Source organism: Juglans regia, chromosome 6 (assembly GCF_001411555.2).
Source record: "Juglans regia cultivar Chandler chromosome 6, Walnut 2.0, whole genome shotgun sequence".
NCBI classification, from domain to species: Eukaryota; Viridiplantae; Streptophyta; class Magnoliopsida; order Fagales; family Juglandaceae; genus Juglans; species Juglans regia.
Genome location: NC_049906.1, coordinates 2191647 through 2210090, shown reverse-complemented (window position 1 = coordinate 2210090; position 18444 = coordinate 2191647). Strand labels below are relative to the sequence as shown.

The 18444-nt window shown below is 36.6% G+C and overlaps 1 protein-coding gene across 1 annotated transcript; it reads left to right on the top strand.

Annotated features, from left to right (window-relative positions):
• The first annotated feature begins 1459 nt into the window (after positions 1-1459).
• Positions 1460-3979, top strand: LOC108980670 (G-type lectin S-receptor-like serine/threonine-protein kinase LECRK3). The gene has a single exon (XM_035691024.1). The coding sequence runs from the start codon at positions 1537-1539 to the stop codon at positions 3877-3879; it is 2343 nt and encodes a 780-aa protein (XP_035546917.1). The 5' UTR covers positions 1460-1536; the 3' UTR covers positions 3880-3979.
• Positions 3980-18444: the final 14465 nt, after the last annotated feature.

The following is an 18444-nucleotide window of genomic DNA, read 5'->3' as shown; positions in this document are numbered from 1 at the left end:
TTGTCAGGGGTCCCCACTCTCCTGGACTACTAAATAGACAAACAAAAATCAACATAAAACAAACGACACTATAAAAGTTTCCAACTGACATGTCAATGTATTCAAGTTTTGCAACTTGGATTCCAATCTGAATTTGTTTCGGGCTGGAATCGGAATCGGAATCCGATTTTTTGAATTTTGGACCAGGCCGAAAAAGAATTTAATCCAGATAAAAAGTTCTCGATAATAAAATAGTTAAAAAATAGGTGTAAAGGTATCCATTCCTTTACATGACTTATGGGTGCAATGCAGGGATACTATCCTGCACCTTAGTATTGTCAAAAAAAAAAAAAAAATAATAATAATAATGGAGAGTTGTCGTGGAGAAGAAAAAAAGAGAGAAAAGTGAGGGAGAAAAAGTGAGGGAGTGTGACTGTGATAAAATATAAATATATATATATATATCTTGCTTATATTTAAAAGTGCCTATAATATTACTGTTTATTACTGTTTATTAACAGTAATAAATAGTAAAAAAATTTTTTTTTATTTTTTTCGTATATCCTATACTGTTTGTTACTGTTTATAAACAGTAATTATGAACAGTATTTTTTTTTTTCACATGTTTGTTTAGTTTTTCTATTTCTTTTTGGGTTTATCCGTGTGAATGTCAATGTGCAACGTAATACCACAATCGTGCGTGAGGAATGAGAGAGGAAAAAAAGAAAAGTAGGAAAAAATATTAGTTTTTGAGTTTTAAATTCCAACCTTTCATCTTTAATCTTCAGATTTAATCTAACGGTAAAAGTTTAAATATTGATTTAAACTAACATAAAATAGATAATTAAATTTAAAATATTATATCATACACTTAAAATTAACTTCAATTTATAAAATACTAATTTCTCATCATTAAATAAAAGATAAAGTTTTACTGAATATTAAATAAATGATGAAATTTTGTTAAATATTTTTAAAAAAGTATAACAATATAAATAATTAGAGTTTTAACATAATTTAAATATGATAATATTCTTAATTAATTAAAAAGAACTGCTACAACTAATGAAGAAGTAGCTTAAAAATATGTCATGAATGTGTATTTCACTTTTTTATTTTTATTTTCCTTTCTTTCATGTATTTTTTTAATCATCATAAATATTTTTAAAAAAAATAAAAAATTCACAAAATTATTAAAAAAACACTTCTTCAAATTACTAGATAAAAAAAAAAAAAAAGAAGGCAAACGTCCATTGGACGTTACCTACTGCTAGTGTATATATATATATTACAAGATTGAGGCTGCTTCGTGGAGGCTCAGGACAACAACCAAAAAAAAAAAAAAGTCAAAAAAAAAAAAACAAAACAAAAAAGACAATTGTCGATTGAGAAATAATTGAGAGAGAGTTTGACGGTGAGAAATAAATACATACATGACATTCTCAAATGCATCCACTAGATGGAATTGAATTTAAAAGAAAGATCAAATTATATAAACTAGTCATACTTAGAGGTTTGTATTCGCACCAGTCTGTTAGAACATTAACTGAGTCTATCATGCAGGCTTCTGTGGTACTTTCGTTTCTTCTTCTTTTGGTCCTTTCAATGGCAAATGCTCAACAGAGAAACTTCAACTTGAGCCGAGGCTCTTCTCTCTCTCCCACGGGAAACTCATCCTTGTTCTCACAATCCGGCACTTTTGCCTTCGGGTTCTTTCCTTTTGGTGGTGGCTTCGCAGTAGGCATATGGTATGAAGGAACTCCACAAAAAACTGTTGTCTGGACAGCCAACCGGAATGATCCTCCGGTATCTCGGAATGCCACCATTGGATTGACAAACGATGGTAGGCTCATCTTGCAAGAGGTGGGAGGCCAAGAAAAAACCATTGCCAATACTACAGAACCAGCTTTATTTGTTTCCTTGCTCGATCCTGGAAACCTTGTTCTCTACAATTCGAATTCAAAAATTATATGGCAAAGTTTTGATTACCCAACAGACACCCTTTTGCCAGGTTTACTTCTACGAGCTGGGGATCAACTCGTTTCAAGTATCTCTGAAACCAATCACTCGATGGGAAGCTTTCGGATCAAGATGCAGACCGATGGGAATATTGTGATGTATCCAGTAGGTTCTCTTGATGCTCCAGACTATGCTTATTGGGCAGCAGCAACAAATTTTGTAGGAAAGAACGCAACTCTGACGCAAGATGGAAACGGCCGCCTGTACATGCTTAATAGTAGTGGCGCCGAGGTGAAGAACATCAACAATGGAGCTGTTCCCTCTGATGGAAAGATGTATAGAGCAACAATTGATGCAGACGGGATATTCAGGGTGTATTCTCATAACTTGATTGAGAATGGTAGTCAATCAATCGAGTGGTCTGTGCCAGATGATAGATGCACTCCTAAAGGCATATGTGGCATCAATGGCTATTGTGATCTCGTAAGTCTACAACCTGTTTGTGCTTGTCCTCCTGGTTTTGTTTTCATCAATCAGGAGCAAAGAAATTTGGGTTGCAATAGAAACTTCATTGCAGAAAGTTGTGCCTTTAAAAATGACCATACAGAGTACACTATTCAGGAATTGCAAAACATTGTATGGATAGAAAGCACATATGCCATTTTGTCCTCTGTGACGAGAGAAGAATGCAACCTGGCATGTTTAGAGGACTGTAATTGTGAAGCTGCTCAGTTCCAAGGCCAAGAATGCAAGAAACAAAAACTTCCATTGACATTTGGGAGAAGAACACAACAGGATCAAGCTGGCAACCCGAGCCCAACAACGCTTGTTAAAGTAGGCATGGACTCAGGTAGGAATGGGACAATGGATCCCAAAGAATCCCGGAAAGTTTTGCGAATGGATATCTTAGTCATTGGTGTTGCATGTCTTTCTTTCGCGTTGATTGTGCTAGCCTTTTCCGCTTTTCTAATCTTTAGATATCGTCTTTGGGCATACAAAAAGATTCCTTATAAAACTAATGATCAAGGATTGATTGAAGACGTCACTCTTCGAGCATTTACTTACAATGAACTCGAAGTTGCGACGAGTGGCTTTAGCGAACAACTGGGTAAGGGCGCTTTTGGGACAGTTTTCAAGGGTACCTTGTCAGGGCAGAGAACAATTGCCGTCAAGCGGCTTCATCAAGAAATGGTGGCAGATGGAGAAGTGGAATTTCGAAACGAGATGAGGTCCATTGGAAGAACCCACCATAGAAACCTTGTCCGCCTGCTAGGTTACTGCCATGATGGTTCCAATAGGCTTTTGGTATACGAGTACATGAGCAATGGAACACTCTCTGGCTACCTTTTGAAATCGCAGTTAAAGCCAAATTGGGAAGAAAGAATTAACATCGCTTTGGATATAGCAAGAGGGATTCTATACTTACACGAGGAATGCGAGACCCGCATCATCCACTGCGACCTCAATCCCAACAACATATTAATGGATGAGTATGGGTGTGCAAAAATTGCAGATTTTGGAGTAGCGAAGCTATTAATCCCAGACCATTCCAGGACTCTCACTGGGGTGAGAGGGACAAGAGGTTATGTTGCCCCTGAATGGCACAAGGGCATGCCCATCACCGTGAAAGCCGATATTTTTAGTTTTGGGATTATGTTTTTTGTCATTATATGTTGTCGCAAGAGCGTTGACAACGATGCTCTTGAAGGAGAGGCAATTCTTGTAAAATGGGTCAATGACTGTTTCGAGGCCGATGAACTTAGCAAGCTGGTGCCTGATGAAGTTGATCAGCAAAGCTTAAAAAGGATGATCAAAATTGGGTTGTGGTGCATAGAAGAAGACCCAGAAGTCCGCCCTTCAATTAAGAAGGTGATTCAGATGTTGGAAGGTACTATAGAGATAGCTGAACCTCCATCGACCCAATCTTCATTTCAGCATTAGTTCTTCATTATTTAAAAGAGTGAAGTATTTCTTTTCTTCCCATAAAACTCGATTTGTAATTGGATTTAAAGAAGTTCAAAGTTTTTGCTATCAAGCTAGTGCGGCCTTCCATATTGATTATAGTTGCACTTCCATTATGCATGGCCTCCTTTTAAGTGCTATTAGCTGAAAAGTTAAGCCCTATTTCGAGTGTATAGTGTTGCCGAAGTTAGTACTATATACGTACATATATAAGTTATATAAGAAAAATATGAAAAAAATAACGATAATCCCCTCAAACTACCGCCTAATTTTCTGTCACCCCCTAAAAAAATCAACTTTGAAAATTATCCCCAAACTATTAAAAAATCACAATTACCCTAAAATAGAAAAAAAGAATCCTATATTTTGTTCGATTGTGAATTTCTTTTAGAAAAGGAAAATTGGAGAATTTATTGGCAATTGGAAATTGAAAGGTCTTTTTGCAAAATTAAATGAAGAATTATAAAACACTAGTAAAAAATCGAAATCAAAAGGAATTAATTGGTAGAATGATTGAATATTTTACTTAATATGAGTAGCGAAAAGTATTTTCTTTCTTCGATTGCCGATATTGTAAAAATGCTATAATATTATCCCGATGTACCTGGTTGTGGTATGCAACTAAATGCATATAAACAATGATATTTGACCCATTTTGATTATAATTTTGACTAATTTACAAAAAGTTTGCTCACGTGGTTGGAATGTATTGTATACACGATGAATATGGCCGTGCACGTGCCCCTTGATCTGCTCCATGAATCTAACCTCCGACGTTGGTGCTTGGATCTACTGGATGTGATTCAACAAACACATTTTTCATCAAATAGATACTGAATGTAAGTGGCGGAATCAGAAATTTATTGCAGGGGTCGAGCAAAGTTAAAATTATAATAAAATATTTTTTATTCTATTTTTGAATCAAAATAATTTATAAGATCAAAATAATTTTGTAGAGGATGTTAAGATAATATTTTAGAGAAAAAATCAACACAATATGAGATAATATAATCCTATTAAATCATAAAAAGATTAATACATTTTTTTTTTCAAACTTTGGGGGGGCCAGGCCTCCCCCCCGGCGCCCCTGTGTAGGTCCGCCACTGCTGAATGTGTTGTTGGATTACTAAACGTGAAATCAAAAAAACAGTTATATGAAGAAAAATTGGTAAAAGAATAGTGCGCGCAAGAGATTGGTAAGTAAATGATAGCATGCAACCTTTGAGTAAAAATGTTGGTGTTTGTAGTTGGAGGGATAACAAAATTATTAAGGGAAGTGATAAAATATTAAAAGAATTAAAGGTAATTAGAAGTGTTGAGGATAAAATGAACTAGGCCGAGGCCACCAGGAAAAAGAGGAAGAGAAGGAAAAGATAGAAGTTGAAGAAGGTGAAAGCATGTTACGTCAGACATGTAAAGGGTAAAGGTAAAAGAGACATTAAGCTGACAAGATATCAACCCGCATGCATGTTAAGATATAAAATAAATAATAAAATCTACCTCATTCCCTCAACTAAAGCTTTTAGGACAAGTAATGATTTCGCATGATATCAAAAGCCACACGGTCTACACCAATTTCGATCCAAGTAGGAATGGGACAACAACTCCCAAAGAATTTTGAAAAGTTATGCGTTAATTGTGCTAGCCTTTTCTACTTTTCTTATGTTTAGATATCGTCTTTGGGCATACAAAAGATTCCTTATAAAACTAATGATTAAGAATTGATTGAGGATGTCTCTCTTTGAGCATTTACTTACAATGAACTCGAAGTTGCGATGAGTGGCTTTAGTGAACAACTGGGTAAGGGCACTTTTGGGATAGTTTTCAAGGGCTCCTTATCAGGGCAGAGAACAATTGCCGTCAAGTGGCTTCATCAAGAAATGGTGGCTGAAGGAGAAGTGGAATTTTGAAACGAGATGAGGTCCATTGGAAGAACCCACTATAGAAACCTTGTCCGCCTGCTAGGTTACTGCCATGATGGTCCCAATAGGTGTTTGGTGTACGAGTATATGAGTAATGGAACACTCTCTGACTACCTTTTCAAATCCCAGTAAAATCCAAATTGGGAAGAAAGAATCAACATCGTTTTGCATATAGCAAGAGGGATCATGTACTTACACAAGGAATGTGAGACCCAAATCATCCGTTGTGACATAAATCCCAACAACATACTAATGGATGAGTACGAGCATGCCAAAATTGCAGACTTTGGATTGGCGAAGCTATTGATCCCAGACCATTCTAGGATTCTCTATGGGATTAGTGGGACAAGAGGTAATGTTGCCCCAGAATGGCATAAGAACTTGCCCATCACAGCAAAAGTGGATGTGTATAGCTTTGGTATTGCCTTCTTAGTTATCATATGTTGTCGTCAGATCATCAATGTCAATGCCCCAGAAAATGAAGTTGTTCTTATAAATTGGGTCGATGACTATTTCACGGCTAATGATGTATGCAAGCTGGTGCCTGAAGAAGAAGTGTGTAAGAGTTGGAAAAAATGGTCTGGTTTGAAGAAGCAGAGCAATGAAGAAGATGATGAAATATTCCCTTATCTCATTCATAAAAGTATGCTGTACAATAGTCTATTTATACATGAAGAATAAAAATATTCTATACACAGATGAATATACTATAATGCCCCTAAGCCTTTATAAATCACAGACTGTAATGAGGAAGTCTGTTGTGAATTTGTTAAACATGTAGTATTTCTGAGGGCTTTGTTTTGTTCCTTTTCCATGGTAGTTGATTTGTTTTGCTCCTTATCCATGGTAGCTGAGTCATCTTCTGGTAATATCCCCTCGCAAGATGGAGAATAGATATTTTCAATTCCCATCTTGGAAAGAAGAAAGACAAACTGAGTTGAAGGAAGTGACTTTGTGAAGACATCCGCAAATTGTGATGATGAATGAATGTGACAAGTGTGTTAAAATCCAGATTGAAGTTTATCCTAGACGAGATGACAATCAATCTCAATATGTTTTGTATGCTCATTAAATAACGGATTTGCAGCGATGTGAATGGCAGCTTGATTGTCGCAATATAAGTCAGATGGAAGTGAGAGTGAAATGTGAAAATCCTGTAAAATGTAAGACAACCACTGCATCTCACAAGAAGTGTTGCCATGGCTCGATACTCGGTTTTGGCAGATGAGTGAGATACCACAATTTGCTTCTTCGAGCACCACAATATGAGTGAAGAGCCAAGAAAGATGCAAAAGTCTGTGATAGAGCATTGAGAATTAGGACAAGATGCCCAGTCCGAGTTAGTATAACCTCGGAGATGAAATGAAGAGCTGGAAGATAAAAGAAGACCTTAGCCAGGTGCATTCTTGATGTATCGGAGCACCTGCTATGCTACGTGAAGATGAGAGGAAGTAGGTGTGGTCATAAACTGACTTAAAACATGGACACCATAGCTTATATCAGGTCGAGTAATCGTGAGATAAATTAATCGACCAACCAAATGACGATAAGGAAGAGGATCTGAGAGAAGCTGTCCATCATCCTTTTGAAGTTTCAGATTTTGCTCCATTGACAATTTAAGTGGACGGGTGCCAAGAAAACTAGCATCAGATAAAATATCTAAGGCGTATTTCCTTTGACATATGGAAATACCCTTGGAAGAATGAGCTACTTCGATGCCAAGAAAATAACGGAGATCTCCACAACATTTTTTTTGAAAATGATCCTTGAGAAATGATTGAAGAGCAACAATGGAGTCCAAGTTGGAGCTGGCCACGATAATGTCGTCAACATAGACGAGGAGAGTCGTGAAGGAGCCATTGTGCAGCTGAGTGAAGAGGCTGTGGTCAGTCTTAGATTGCTGAAAACCGAAAGTGAGTAAGGCAGTGGAGAACTTGGAATACCATTGTCGCGGAGCTTGTTTCAAGCCATAAAGACTCTTGTGTAGTCGGCAAACTTGAGTTGGAGACCCTTTTAAATTGCCAGGAGGTTTGCGCATGAAAACTTCCTCTTCTAAGTCGCCATGGAGGAAGGCATTTTGAACATCAAATTGCCTTAGAACCCAACCTTTAATGGAGGCAACTGCCAAAAGAGTCTGAACAGTAACAAGTTTTGCCACGGGGGCAAAAGTTTCATTGTAGTTGAGGCCTTCCTATTGTGTAAAACCTTTGGCAACTAGGTGCGCCTTATAGCGCTCTATACTACCATTTGAGTGATGCTTAACTTTGAAGACCCATTTGGAACCGATGGTATGCTTTCCAGGGGGCAAGTCAACTAGAGTCCAAGTGTTGTTGAGCTCAAGAGCAGATATTTCACAATTCATAGTCTTGCACCAATGTGGATACTTAAGTGCTTGACCATAAGAGGTGGGTTCAGAGGCAGCAGAAATAATAGAAACAAAAGGATGATAAGAAGGAGAAAGTTTATGAAATGAAAGAGAAGAAGAAAGTGAAGACGCTATACCCGAAGTGCAGGGCCCAACCGTGGACAATAATGAAGGAGGAGCAGCATCGGTATGGGTCTCCTGCAGGGGGGAAGAATGCATGGTTTGGGGAGGTGGAGGAACAAGTGGTGAGGGGCAGATATAATCAGTTAAATAAGGAGGGGGGGCGACGAGAACGTGTGGACCTTCGAACTAAAGGAGGATAGGGAATTGAGGAGTTGTCAATGGTAGGTGAGTTAAGTGAAGGTTCAGTTGAAGAAGTTGGAAATGGGCATGAGGAGGCTGGGATAGAGTCAGGGTTGGGTAGATGAAGATCAGGAAAAGTATGAGAAGGAGAAGGAAGATGGGAGATGAGAAGTATAGATGGTGTGTGAATAGGAAAAAGGTGCTCATGGAAGATAAAATCCCTTGAAATAAAAATTTTGTGAGTTTTGAGATCAAGTAAACGATAACCTTTGACACCAAAAGGATAGCCAAGGAAGGCACATCGTTTACTACGTGGGTCAAACTTGTGGCGATGTTGGGAAGTGGTGGAAGCAAAAGTAAGACACCCAAAGACCCGAAGATGTGAATAAGAGGGGAGTTTGTGAAAGAGAACTTCATATGGAGTTTTGTTGTGAAGAAGTGGGGTGGGTATGTGATTTATTAAGTACGTGGCAGTGAGTATACACGTTGACCAAAATTGTAAAGATATGCCCGATTGAAAACGAAAAGCTCTAGCCACTTGAAGAAGGTGTCGATGTTTTCGTTCTACCAAACCATTTTGTTGGGAAGTCTCGACACAAGATTTTTGATGAATTATGCCATGTTCAGAGTAGAAATCATTCATGGAAAATTCAAGTCCATTGTCACTACGCAAAATTTTAACTCAAGTGTTAAATTGAGTGACAACTAGATGGCAAAATGATTGAAGACAAGCACGTGCATTAGATTTATTTTTAAGAATATAAACCCAAGTGCAACGGGAGAAGTCATCAACAATGGTAAGAAAAAAACGTGAGCCATCATGGGCTGTAACAGAGTGAGGCTCCCATAAATCACAATGCACTAAGTCGAAGCAACTAGTAGTGGTGTGAGTGCTAGAAAAAAAAAGGAAGGCGTGTCTGTTTTGCAAGAGGACAGATTAGACAAGGTAACTTTTCTTTTGTATTCGTATGAGTAGTTACATGATGATCTTGTATAAATAAAATGCGAGAATTAGAAGGATGACTTAATCGACAGTGCCATAAATTATGGTTGCTATCGAGAGGTTGTACAAATGTTGAAATAAAATTTTGAAGTGAAAATTCTGAGATAAGGTATGAACTAAAGCTTGAGGGGAGACATTTTCTGTAAGTAAATGATAGAGGCCGTGTATCAAGCTACCCTTTCCAATCATTGTCCAAGGAGAAAGGCCCTGTATAAAGCACAAGTCAGAGAGAAATAAAAGACAACAATTCAATTGTTTGGCAATTTTTCCAGCAGACAACAAATTAAAGGTGAAATTGGGAACACATAAAACATTATGGAGGGGAATAGTTGTTGTCACTTGCATCGTACCAATGTGAGTGATAGAAGCTAATTCTCCATTAGGAAGTTTGACAAAATATGAAGCTGTGGAAGTGATGCGAGTGGAGAAAGAGGGGCTACAGATCATATGATCAGTAGCGCCCGTGTCTATGATCCATGGTGTTGAAGTAGTGGAAATAGATGACAAACAAAATAAGGTACCAGCAGCGGAAGATGTATGAGGGTGAGAAGGAGGAACTGTTTGAAGCTGATTTGCAGATGGAGAAGCAGTAGAATTCCAACTATGCAACAAGGCTATGAGTTCTTGATATTGCTCTTTAGTCAACCCCATGTTTTGCTCCTTGTCACTTGCGGAATTAGAAGCCTTGAGAGTAACAGCATTGAGGCGTGGTTTGTGAAACTTGTGACCAGGAGGATAACCATGGAGCTTGTAACAATGCTCGATAGTGTGGCCAGTCATTTCACAGTGAGTGCAAACAGGGGCTGTGGCATTTCCAGATTTGAAGCACTGAGCCAAAGTATGGCCAGTTATTTTGCAATGAGAACAATATGGTTTGTCACGCTTGGCAAGAAAATGGGAGGGTGGGTGTGATAATTTTCGAGAAGCTAGAGCAATGGTGTCAACTGGAGGTGCAGCTGAGGTGATGAGCCGATGACGCTCTTGTTGTTGAATGTAAGAAAAAACTTTGTTCACTGGTGGGAGAGGGTCAATGAGCATAATCAAGTCACGGACGTTGGTGAAGGAGTCGTGAAGACCCATAAGAAATTGAATCACAAAGTCACGTTGGCAGTGGTCTGAGATGACTTTCGTTGAGGCACAAGAGCAAATAGGTAGTGGGTCATAAATGGAGAGTTCATCCCAATGGGATTTGAGTTTGCCATAATAGATACTAACTTAATCATTTTCTTGGGACAAGTTGGCAAGAGTTTTCTTCAGCTCGTAGATTCTAGGTCCATTTTGAGGGGAGAAACGGTCCTGCAATTTAGCCCACAGCTCATGAGCATCATTAACAAAAGCAACCAAGGGACGTAAAGGCAAACTGACGGAGTTTTGAAGCCATGATACGAGCATATCATTGCAACGTTCCCAAAGGGGAAAAAGTGGGTCAGTGGTAGAGGAAGGTTTGGAGTTGGTTCCATTGAGAAAGCCAAGTTTATTTTTGGCACGAAGGGCACGTTGAATCGATCGAGACCAAGTAGAGTAATTTTCGGTGGTAAGGAGTTCGGTGATGAGCAGAGTGCCAGGATTTTCGAAAGTTTCTAGTCGAAATGGATTTGTTGGGTTACTGAGATCAGTAAAGTTGAAGGTGGGAGGATAGACGGTAGCCATGTTTACGGCTTTGATGCCATGTAAGAGTTGGGAAAAATGGTCTAGTTTGAAGAAGCAGAGTAACGAAGAAGATGATGAAATATTCCCTTATCTCATTCATAAAAGCCATATGCTGTACAGTAGTCTATTTATACATGAAGAATAAAAATATTCTATACACAGATGAATATACTATGGTGCCCCTAAGCCTCTATACATCACAGACTGTAATGAGAAGTCTGTTGTGAATTTGTTAAACATGCAGTGTTCCTTTTCCGTGGTAGCTGATCTGTTTTGCTCCTTATCCATGGCAGCTGAGTCATCTTCTGGTAATAAAGTGGACGAACAAAGCTTGGAGAGAATGGTGAAGATTGGGCTTTGGTGCATTGAAGAGGAGCCTGCTGTCCGTCCTTCAATGGAGAAGGTGTTTCAAATGTTGGAAGGCAATGTAGATGTACCGATTCCTCCATGCGCCCGTTCTTCATTGTAGGAAAATAATATTGATTCTTCCAGCTAGCTGTTCCAATATCTAGGTCTTGCATATATGCCTTGAGCCTTGGAGCTTGGAGCTGGGTGCTATTTTTATAATGTGTAGTAATTCTTTTTCTATGGTAACATGCATGTTATTGAATTTGATCCCTTGGGTCTCAGAATTAATCATCAATATCAGTACTATACATATTAATTGAGATTACACATATATACTAAGAAACCAAAATACTTTACATGCAAACATGATCAAATAAAGATGTTTATATATATATATATATAAATTAGTGGTTGTCATGACAAACATGATGTCTCCTCGTTCTTAATTTATTTTGTCATGATTCTGATCAACAGATAGATTCTTAACTTGATCATCATCTTTTGCTATTGCCGCATGGTCCCCAACTGTTAATAATTAACCTGCATATATACATATATAGTACTAGTGATCTTATCATGAAACGTACGTTTTTATACACACGATTATTGATTAAGGTATAGTACTATACGTACGTAAGCCCGGCGTGTAAGTACTACTAGCACATAAGGCATGGCCTGTAATTTTGACTTATATATATAACAATGTTCATGCATGGTTTGGTTAAAATATCCTTTTTTTATTTTTTTAAGCAAAGAGTTTGAGCCACATGTTCAAGAGTGACTCATTCTCAGATTTATTAAGAACAAACCCTCACTTATGACGGATGAATACCTTAATTATAAAATCAAGCATATAAAAAATACCCAACTAGAAAAAACCAAACCTCCCTAAGATAAGACTAACAACTAGAATAAAACAATAAGACCAACAACTCAAAGACCTCTCAGATAAGGCAATGACAATTTATCCGTGCGAAACAATCCTTTCAGATGTTTTGGAACTCTCAATAAAGAGCGCCAAACATAGGTCAAACCTTGAGCTCCCATTTTAGCTAAATAATCAGCCGGTGCATTTCCTTCTCGATAAATATGATTTATACCAAAATCTCCACCTTCAAACAAACCCATAGCCTCCTCCCAAAAGTCTTCTAAATACCACACTCCACTACGCTTCTTCTGAACCCAGGATACACAAACCAAAAAATCAGATTCAATGTCCACATGAAGCAAGCCCAAAGAACGGCAATATTTTAGCCCAATTAATAATGCCTTCAACTCAGCAAGATTATTAAAACCCACCCCAAGATAACAAGAAAATGAAAGCACCATATCACCATTCAAATCCTGAATTACCCCTCCTACGCCTAATTTTCTTGGGTTGCCAAGGTTGCAGCCATCAATATTTAATTTGAATCTATCATATCTAGGCTTCACCCAATAAACCAATTTAACCAACGTCAATTTAATCGGACTAACTGGAATGTTCAATTCTCTCAGCCTCTCCTCATCGGCAAAAGCAAGCTTTGTAAATTTAGGCAAGCTACTTTGCATTTTCCTTATCCACTCACAAATAGACCTCCAAAGCACTTCTGCCGAGATGCATTTATCTTCCATCCTTGCCTTACACTTGCGTTGCTACAACTTTCAAATAATAATAGAAGGAAACAGGCCCAAAATACAACCCACTTGAGACTTGGTAGACGCACGTGGAAACCAAAGTAACACCAACTCAAACCAACGTTTATTTGGGTCATAAGGCACACCTAAAATAACCGAAAACCTCTTCCAAATCCCAGCAGCAATGTCACCTATAGCAAGAACATGATTTAAATCCTCATATCTTCCCTGCACACAACAATTACACTTAGAAGTAATAGGAATACCAACTCTCCTCAATCTATCATCCACACTTAAACCATTATGAAAAGTCTTCCACATTAATATGAAATTTGTTTTTGGTATAGCTTCATGCCACACCCATTTAGCCCAAGGCGCAGCTAGTGCAGTCGAATACATGAAATAGAAATTAAAATATCCTTAATTTAATTAGGAAGAACATGAAATAGTAAATTAATCAGTGATCGATTTATAACTAGATCAGCAACATGTTCAAGATTATGATCATGATAATCAATCTCAATATATACGTAATTGATCATATAGTTCTACTATTAAATTAAAAATAAGGTTGATATATATAGAAATGTATGCACTAATCTTATCAAGGTTGTCCGTGGAGACGATGCTCACCTTGTAACGGATCCTCTTAAAGATGTGTAGTGGCAAGTCGATGGGTTCTCCATGTGCCACTCGAATAAAAAGATGTGCCCGAATCTAACTAAATGTGGTCTTATGTGCCACATGATCCATGTTTGTTACAATAATAAGCTGCAACATGCGAAAGAAATGTAGCAAATGTATTTGTTTGAAGGCGTTTCTTCTCTCGATCTACATGCGGTCTCTCCCGGTGAGGATGTAGAAATCCTCATGTCGGTCATCATCCCGAGCCTCATGGCCAGTATCCTTTACCTCTAACCGGTTTGCATCTCTGGCTGATAATGGCTCAAATAGGCTAGTAGATGATGCAGAAGTGCCTACATTTGCATCGAGTGTGTTGTGTGTAGATGTAGATGTGCGAACCAAGGCTAGAGAGTTAGTTGTAGTTGATGTCTCAACTCCTTGACGAATTCCGAGGAGTTCGGTAATGACATCCGGTGAAATTTCAAACGAAACACCACGTATAGTCAAGGTGTGAGAGGATGCCTGAGGCAAAGAGCACATCCTCATATAAAACTCTTAAACCATTGAGGGGTATACCTTCTCCCTTAATGTGCAGATTCTCGAAAATCACATAACACGAATTAAGGCCTTTGATCGTTTGCCATCTCTGCCACTTTTTGTTGGCCTGTCATTCAAAAGGTATGGCGTGGTATCATCTTTCCTCACGCGTCAAAAGCATTATATATATATATATATATATAATGGTAGTTTATAACCCTACCATGGGAGTGAAACATGGAATACGACCCAACCACGGGTATAATGGTGATTTATAACCTTATCACGAGGGTGAAGCATGGAATACGACCTAGCCACGGGTATAATGGTAGTTTATAACCCTACCACGGGGGTGAAACATGGTATACGGCCCAGCTACGGGTATAATGGTGGTTTATAATCCTTCCATGAGGGTTATACATGGTACTTATCCCGATGTGATGCTATGAATATAATGTTTCAGTTTGGATATGCCAAAAGATTTTCTTTTTTGGAACAAGATTGTTTTTCTGAAAATTTCGCTCTGATATTTTGTAGTACCAAGTTTTGTGTATGCGTTCTGAAAATAAATATGTTGTTTTTGCATTCTGAAAGTAAATGTTTTGTTCTGCATACCGAACTCTATAAATGCTCATGTTTACAGGCTAGTATATGCTTTCTGCTTACTGAGTTGTTGATAACTCACCCTTTATCTCCACAATATTTTTTAGATATTTTGATGGTTCAGCTGAGGATCAAGATTATGAGGCATTGGGTGAGATGATTTAAGTATAATGGTTTAAGCATAGGCAGTTTTTTATGAGTATTGTCGATTTTTATTAAGAAATTTTATTGTGTTTTGATGACTTGGCATTTTGAAAAATTGATTATATTGAGAAAATTAGATTGAATCGAATTTTCTATATAATATTGGGAATTTAGAGTTTTGTTTTATATTGTTGAAATGTGTTTAAGTGTTAGGAAGGAACTCTCCGACCCGTGCGGGACTGGGGCGTTACAGTTAGTATCAGAGCCAGATTTGAATTCTGCATACTATAAACCTGAGAGGTTTAGATATCTGTGGGTTTTAAGCAGTAATTTCAGATTGGAGGTACAGAAATTTGAGGATTTAGATTTTGCAGACTCTAAGAAATGATTTTTATAATATTTTAGGAGTTTAGATCCAGTATGCTTATTTTGTAGAGTGTAGGACATGACTTGGATATGATTTAAGATTTAGATTTTAGAAATATATTGTTACTGCAGTTGCGTGTACATTATATATATATATAGGTGTTTTTATAAATTCAAAATATTTTATACATATTCATTTTTGTGGTTAAAACAATTTGCATATGTTTATATGAACTCTATATTTTGAAACGTTTGTTAAAATACAAGTTTTCCAGATCTCACCTCGTCATCAGTTATGAAACACTTCGGATCTGAACACGACTGAAAATGAAAGAGAGTGTTCAAGAATATAAATGAGTGTGATGAAATTCAAGGTGTGAGATTCTACAGACTATAATAGGAGTGTGATGATATTTAAAGTTTGAGATTCTGCAGATATTTATGAATTGAATTTTCTTTGAAATATGAGGTTTAGAGATGCTGTATATTTTTTTTAAAGGTGGTTTTGATGAGATTTAGGGTCCTAGAATTTTGTAGACACCCGGATACGATTTTTGATGATATGTTAGTACTTGCGGACCAATGAAATATGTCCCACGAAATCTGAGATTTTAGATTTTTGCATATTTTAGGAAAACGATTTTTAAGACATTCGAGATTTTAATTCTGGTAGGCGTAATTCTGTGGATTGTAGGAAATGATTCTGACAAAATTTAGGGTTTAGACTTCAGGTTGACTTCTTGGAAAGAGTTTTGGTTAGGCACTTGAGGCTTATACTTGTGATATTGATGTTTTAGAGGCTATAATCATGTTGGTATAATTTCTAAATTTGATTATGGTGAGCTAAAAATATATAGACTGGTTAAATGTGAGGTTTAGCTAATTTAAGAGGTATGTGAGTGAGTTACAATGTGTTTATGACTATAAGTTGTTAGAGTGTGCAGCGGAAGCGTAGATTTGGTGATATTATAGTTTGAGAGTTTATTTCATTATTTATATGAGGTTCGTGGATTATGTGGAGAGTTCAGAATTATTATTTTGGTATTTAATTGCATTATTGAGATTTATAGTTTAGACTTGGAATTGCAGAATGTACGAAAGTGTATGGTTAGGGGAAATATGAGAAAATATGATTGACAATATTGGGGAGTTAAAATTTGAAATATTTGGTCTGACAAAATGATGGATGATTGGTGTAGGTATGGAATGGTTGCAGCGGATAAATATCTAGGCTTTCCTTGTGGTATTAACAAATTTCGAGGACGAAATATTTTTTAAGGGGAGGAGAATGTAACACCCGAGTCTAGCACAGAGCTCACAATCAATATATTATTATTATTATTATTACTATTATTATTATTATTATTTTTACAATTTCAGAAATATTCTGAGTTTAATGGGTATGTGGATATTGAGGAATTTAGGAAGTGATGATATTTTAGAATTAAGAGAAATTTTAGGTTTTTGAGGAATTAAAATAGGTACTTCAGGTATAATATGATATTATCTATTCATTGGATATTTATTTAAGTTACATGAATTTTTATAGGTGACAATTGACAATTGATCAATACTGTTGTTGAGAGTTTTCTGTAAAACTAAAAAGTCCAGGTAAGCAGGGTTCATATACTAGTTTTACATAAAAGAAATGAAATGAGGTTGACTTTGAAAATATGCATATTTTTTTTGAAAAGAAATCTGAAAACGACCTCAGATGTTTGTTTTGCATATGCATAAATTCTATATAAGAGAAAATATTTTCTGTCATGACTGGTGTAGACATGAGCTAATTTTGTGTATTCTGTTTCTGAACTATGTAAAAAGAGTAAATATGAAAATCTAAAAGTTTTTGCTATGAATAAATGAAGATGTTTTGAATTCTGTTTATTTCGAACATGTGAAATGATATGAAGCGATTCAGTATTTTGTTTTGATATGATGTGTCATCTGAAAACCTTGGCATGAAGTTATGATTCTGTATCTGAATGTGATCTGATTTCGATGATGTTCCATATTGTTTCTGTTAAGGCCCAGCCACGGGTAAAATGGTAGTTTATAACCCTACCACGGGGTGAAACATGGTATACGACCCAGTCACGGGTATAATGGTGGTTTATAACCCTACCACGGGGGTAAAATATGGAATACGGCCCAACCACGGGTATAATGGTGGTTTATAATCCTACCACGGGGGTGAAACATAGTATACGGCCCAACGACGGGTATAATGGTGGTTTATAACCCTATCACGGGGGTTAAACATGGTATTTGTCCCGATGTGATACTATGAATATAATGTTTCAGTTTGGATATGCCAAATGATTTTCTTTTTGGGAACAAGTTTGTTTTTCTGAAAATTTCGCTCTGATATTTTGTAGTACCAAGTTTTGTTTATGCGTTCTGAAAATAAATATGTTGTTTTTGTATTCTGAAAGTAAATGTTTTGTTCTACATACCGAACTCTATAAATACTCATGTTTACATGCTAGTATATGCTCTCTGCTTACTGAGTTGTTGATAACTCACCCCTTATCTCCACAATATTTTTCAGATATTTTGATGGTTCAGCTGAAGATTAAGATTATGAAGTATTGGGTGAGATGATTTAAGTATAGTGGTTTAAGCATAGACAATTTTTATGAGTATTGTCGATTTTTATTATGAAATTTTAATGTGTTTTGATTACTTGGCTTTTTGAAAAATTGGTTATATTGAAGAAATTAGATTGAATCGAATTTTCTATATGATATTGGGAATTTGGAGTTTTTTTTATATTGTTGAAATGTGAGTTTAAGTGTTACGAAGTAACTCTCCGACCCGTACGGGATCGAGGCGTTACAAATAAAATATTATTAGAATATATATTTTTAATATTATTTTGTTTTGAGATTTGAAAAAATTGAATTGTTTATTTTATTTTATTTGAAAATTTGAGAAACTTGTAATAATTAGATGAGATGAGATGATTTGTGAGTAGTTGTGAAAACAAATGAGGCTATATGTTTTTATTTTTATTTTAACCTTAAACAAAGAAAATAACACAAAACGTAGAAGATACATGA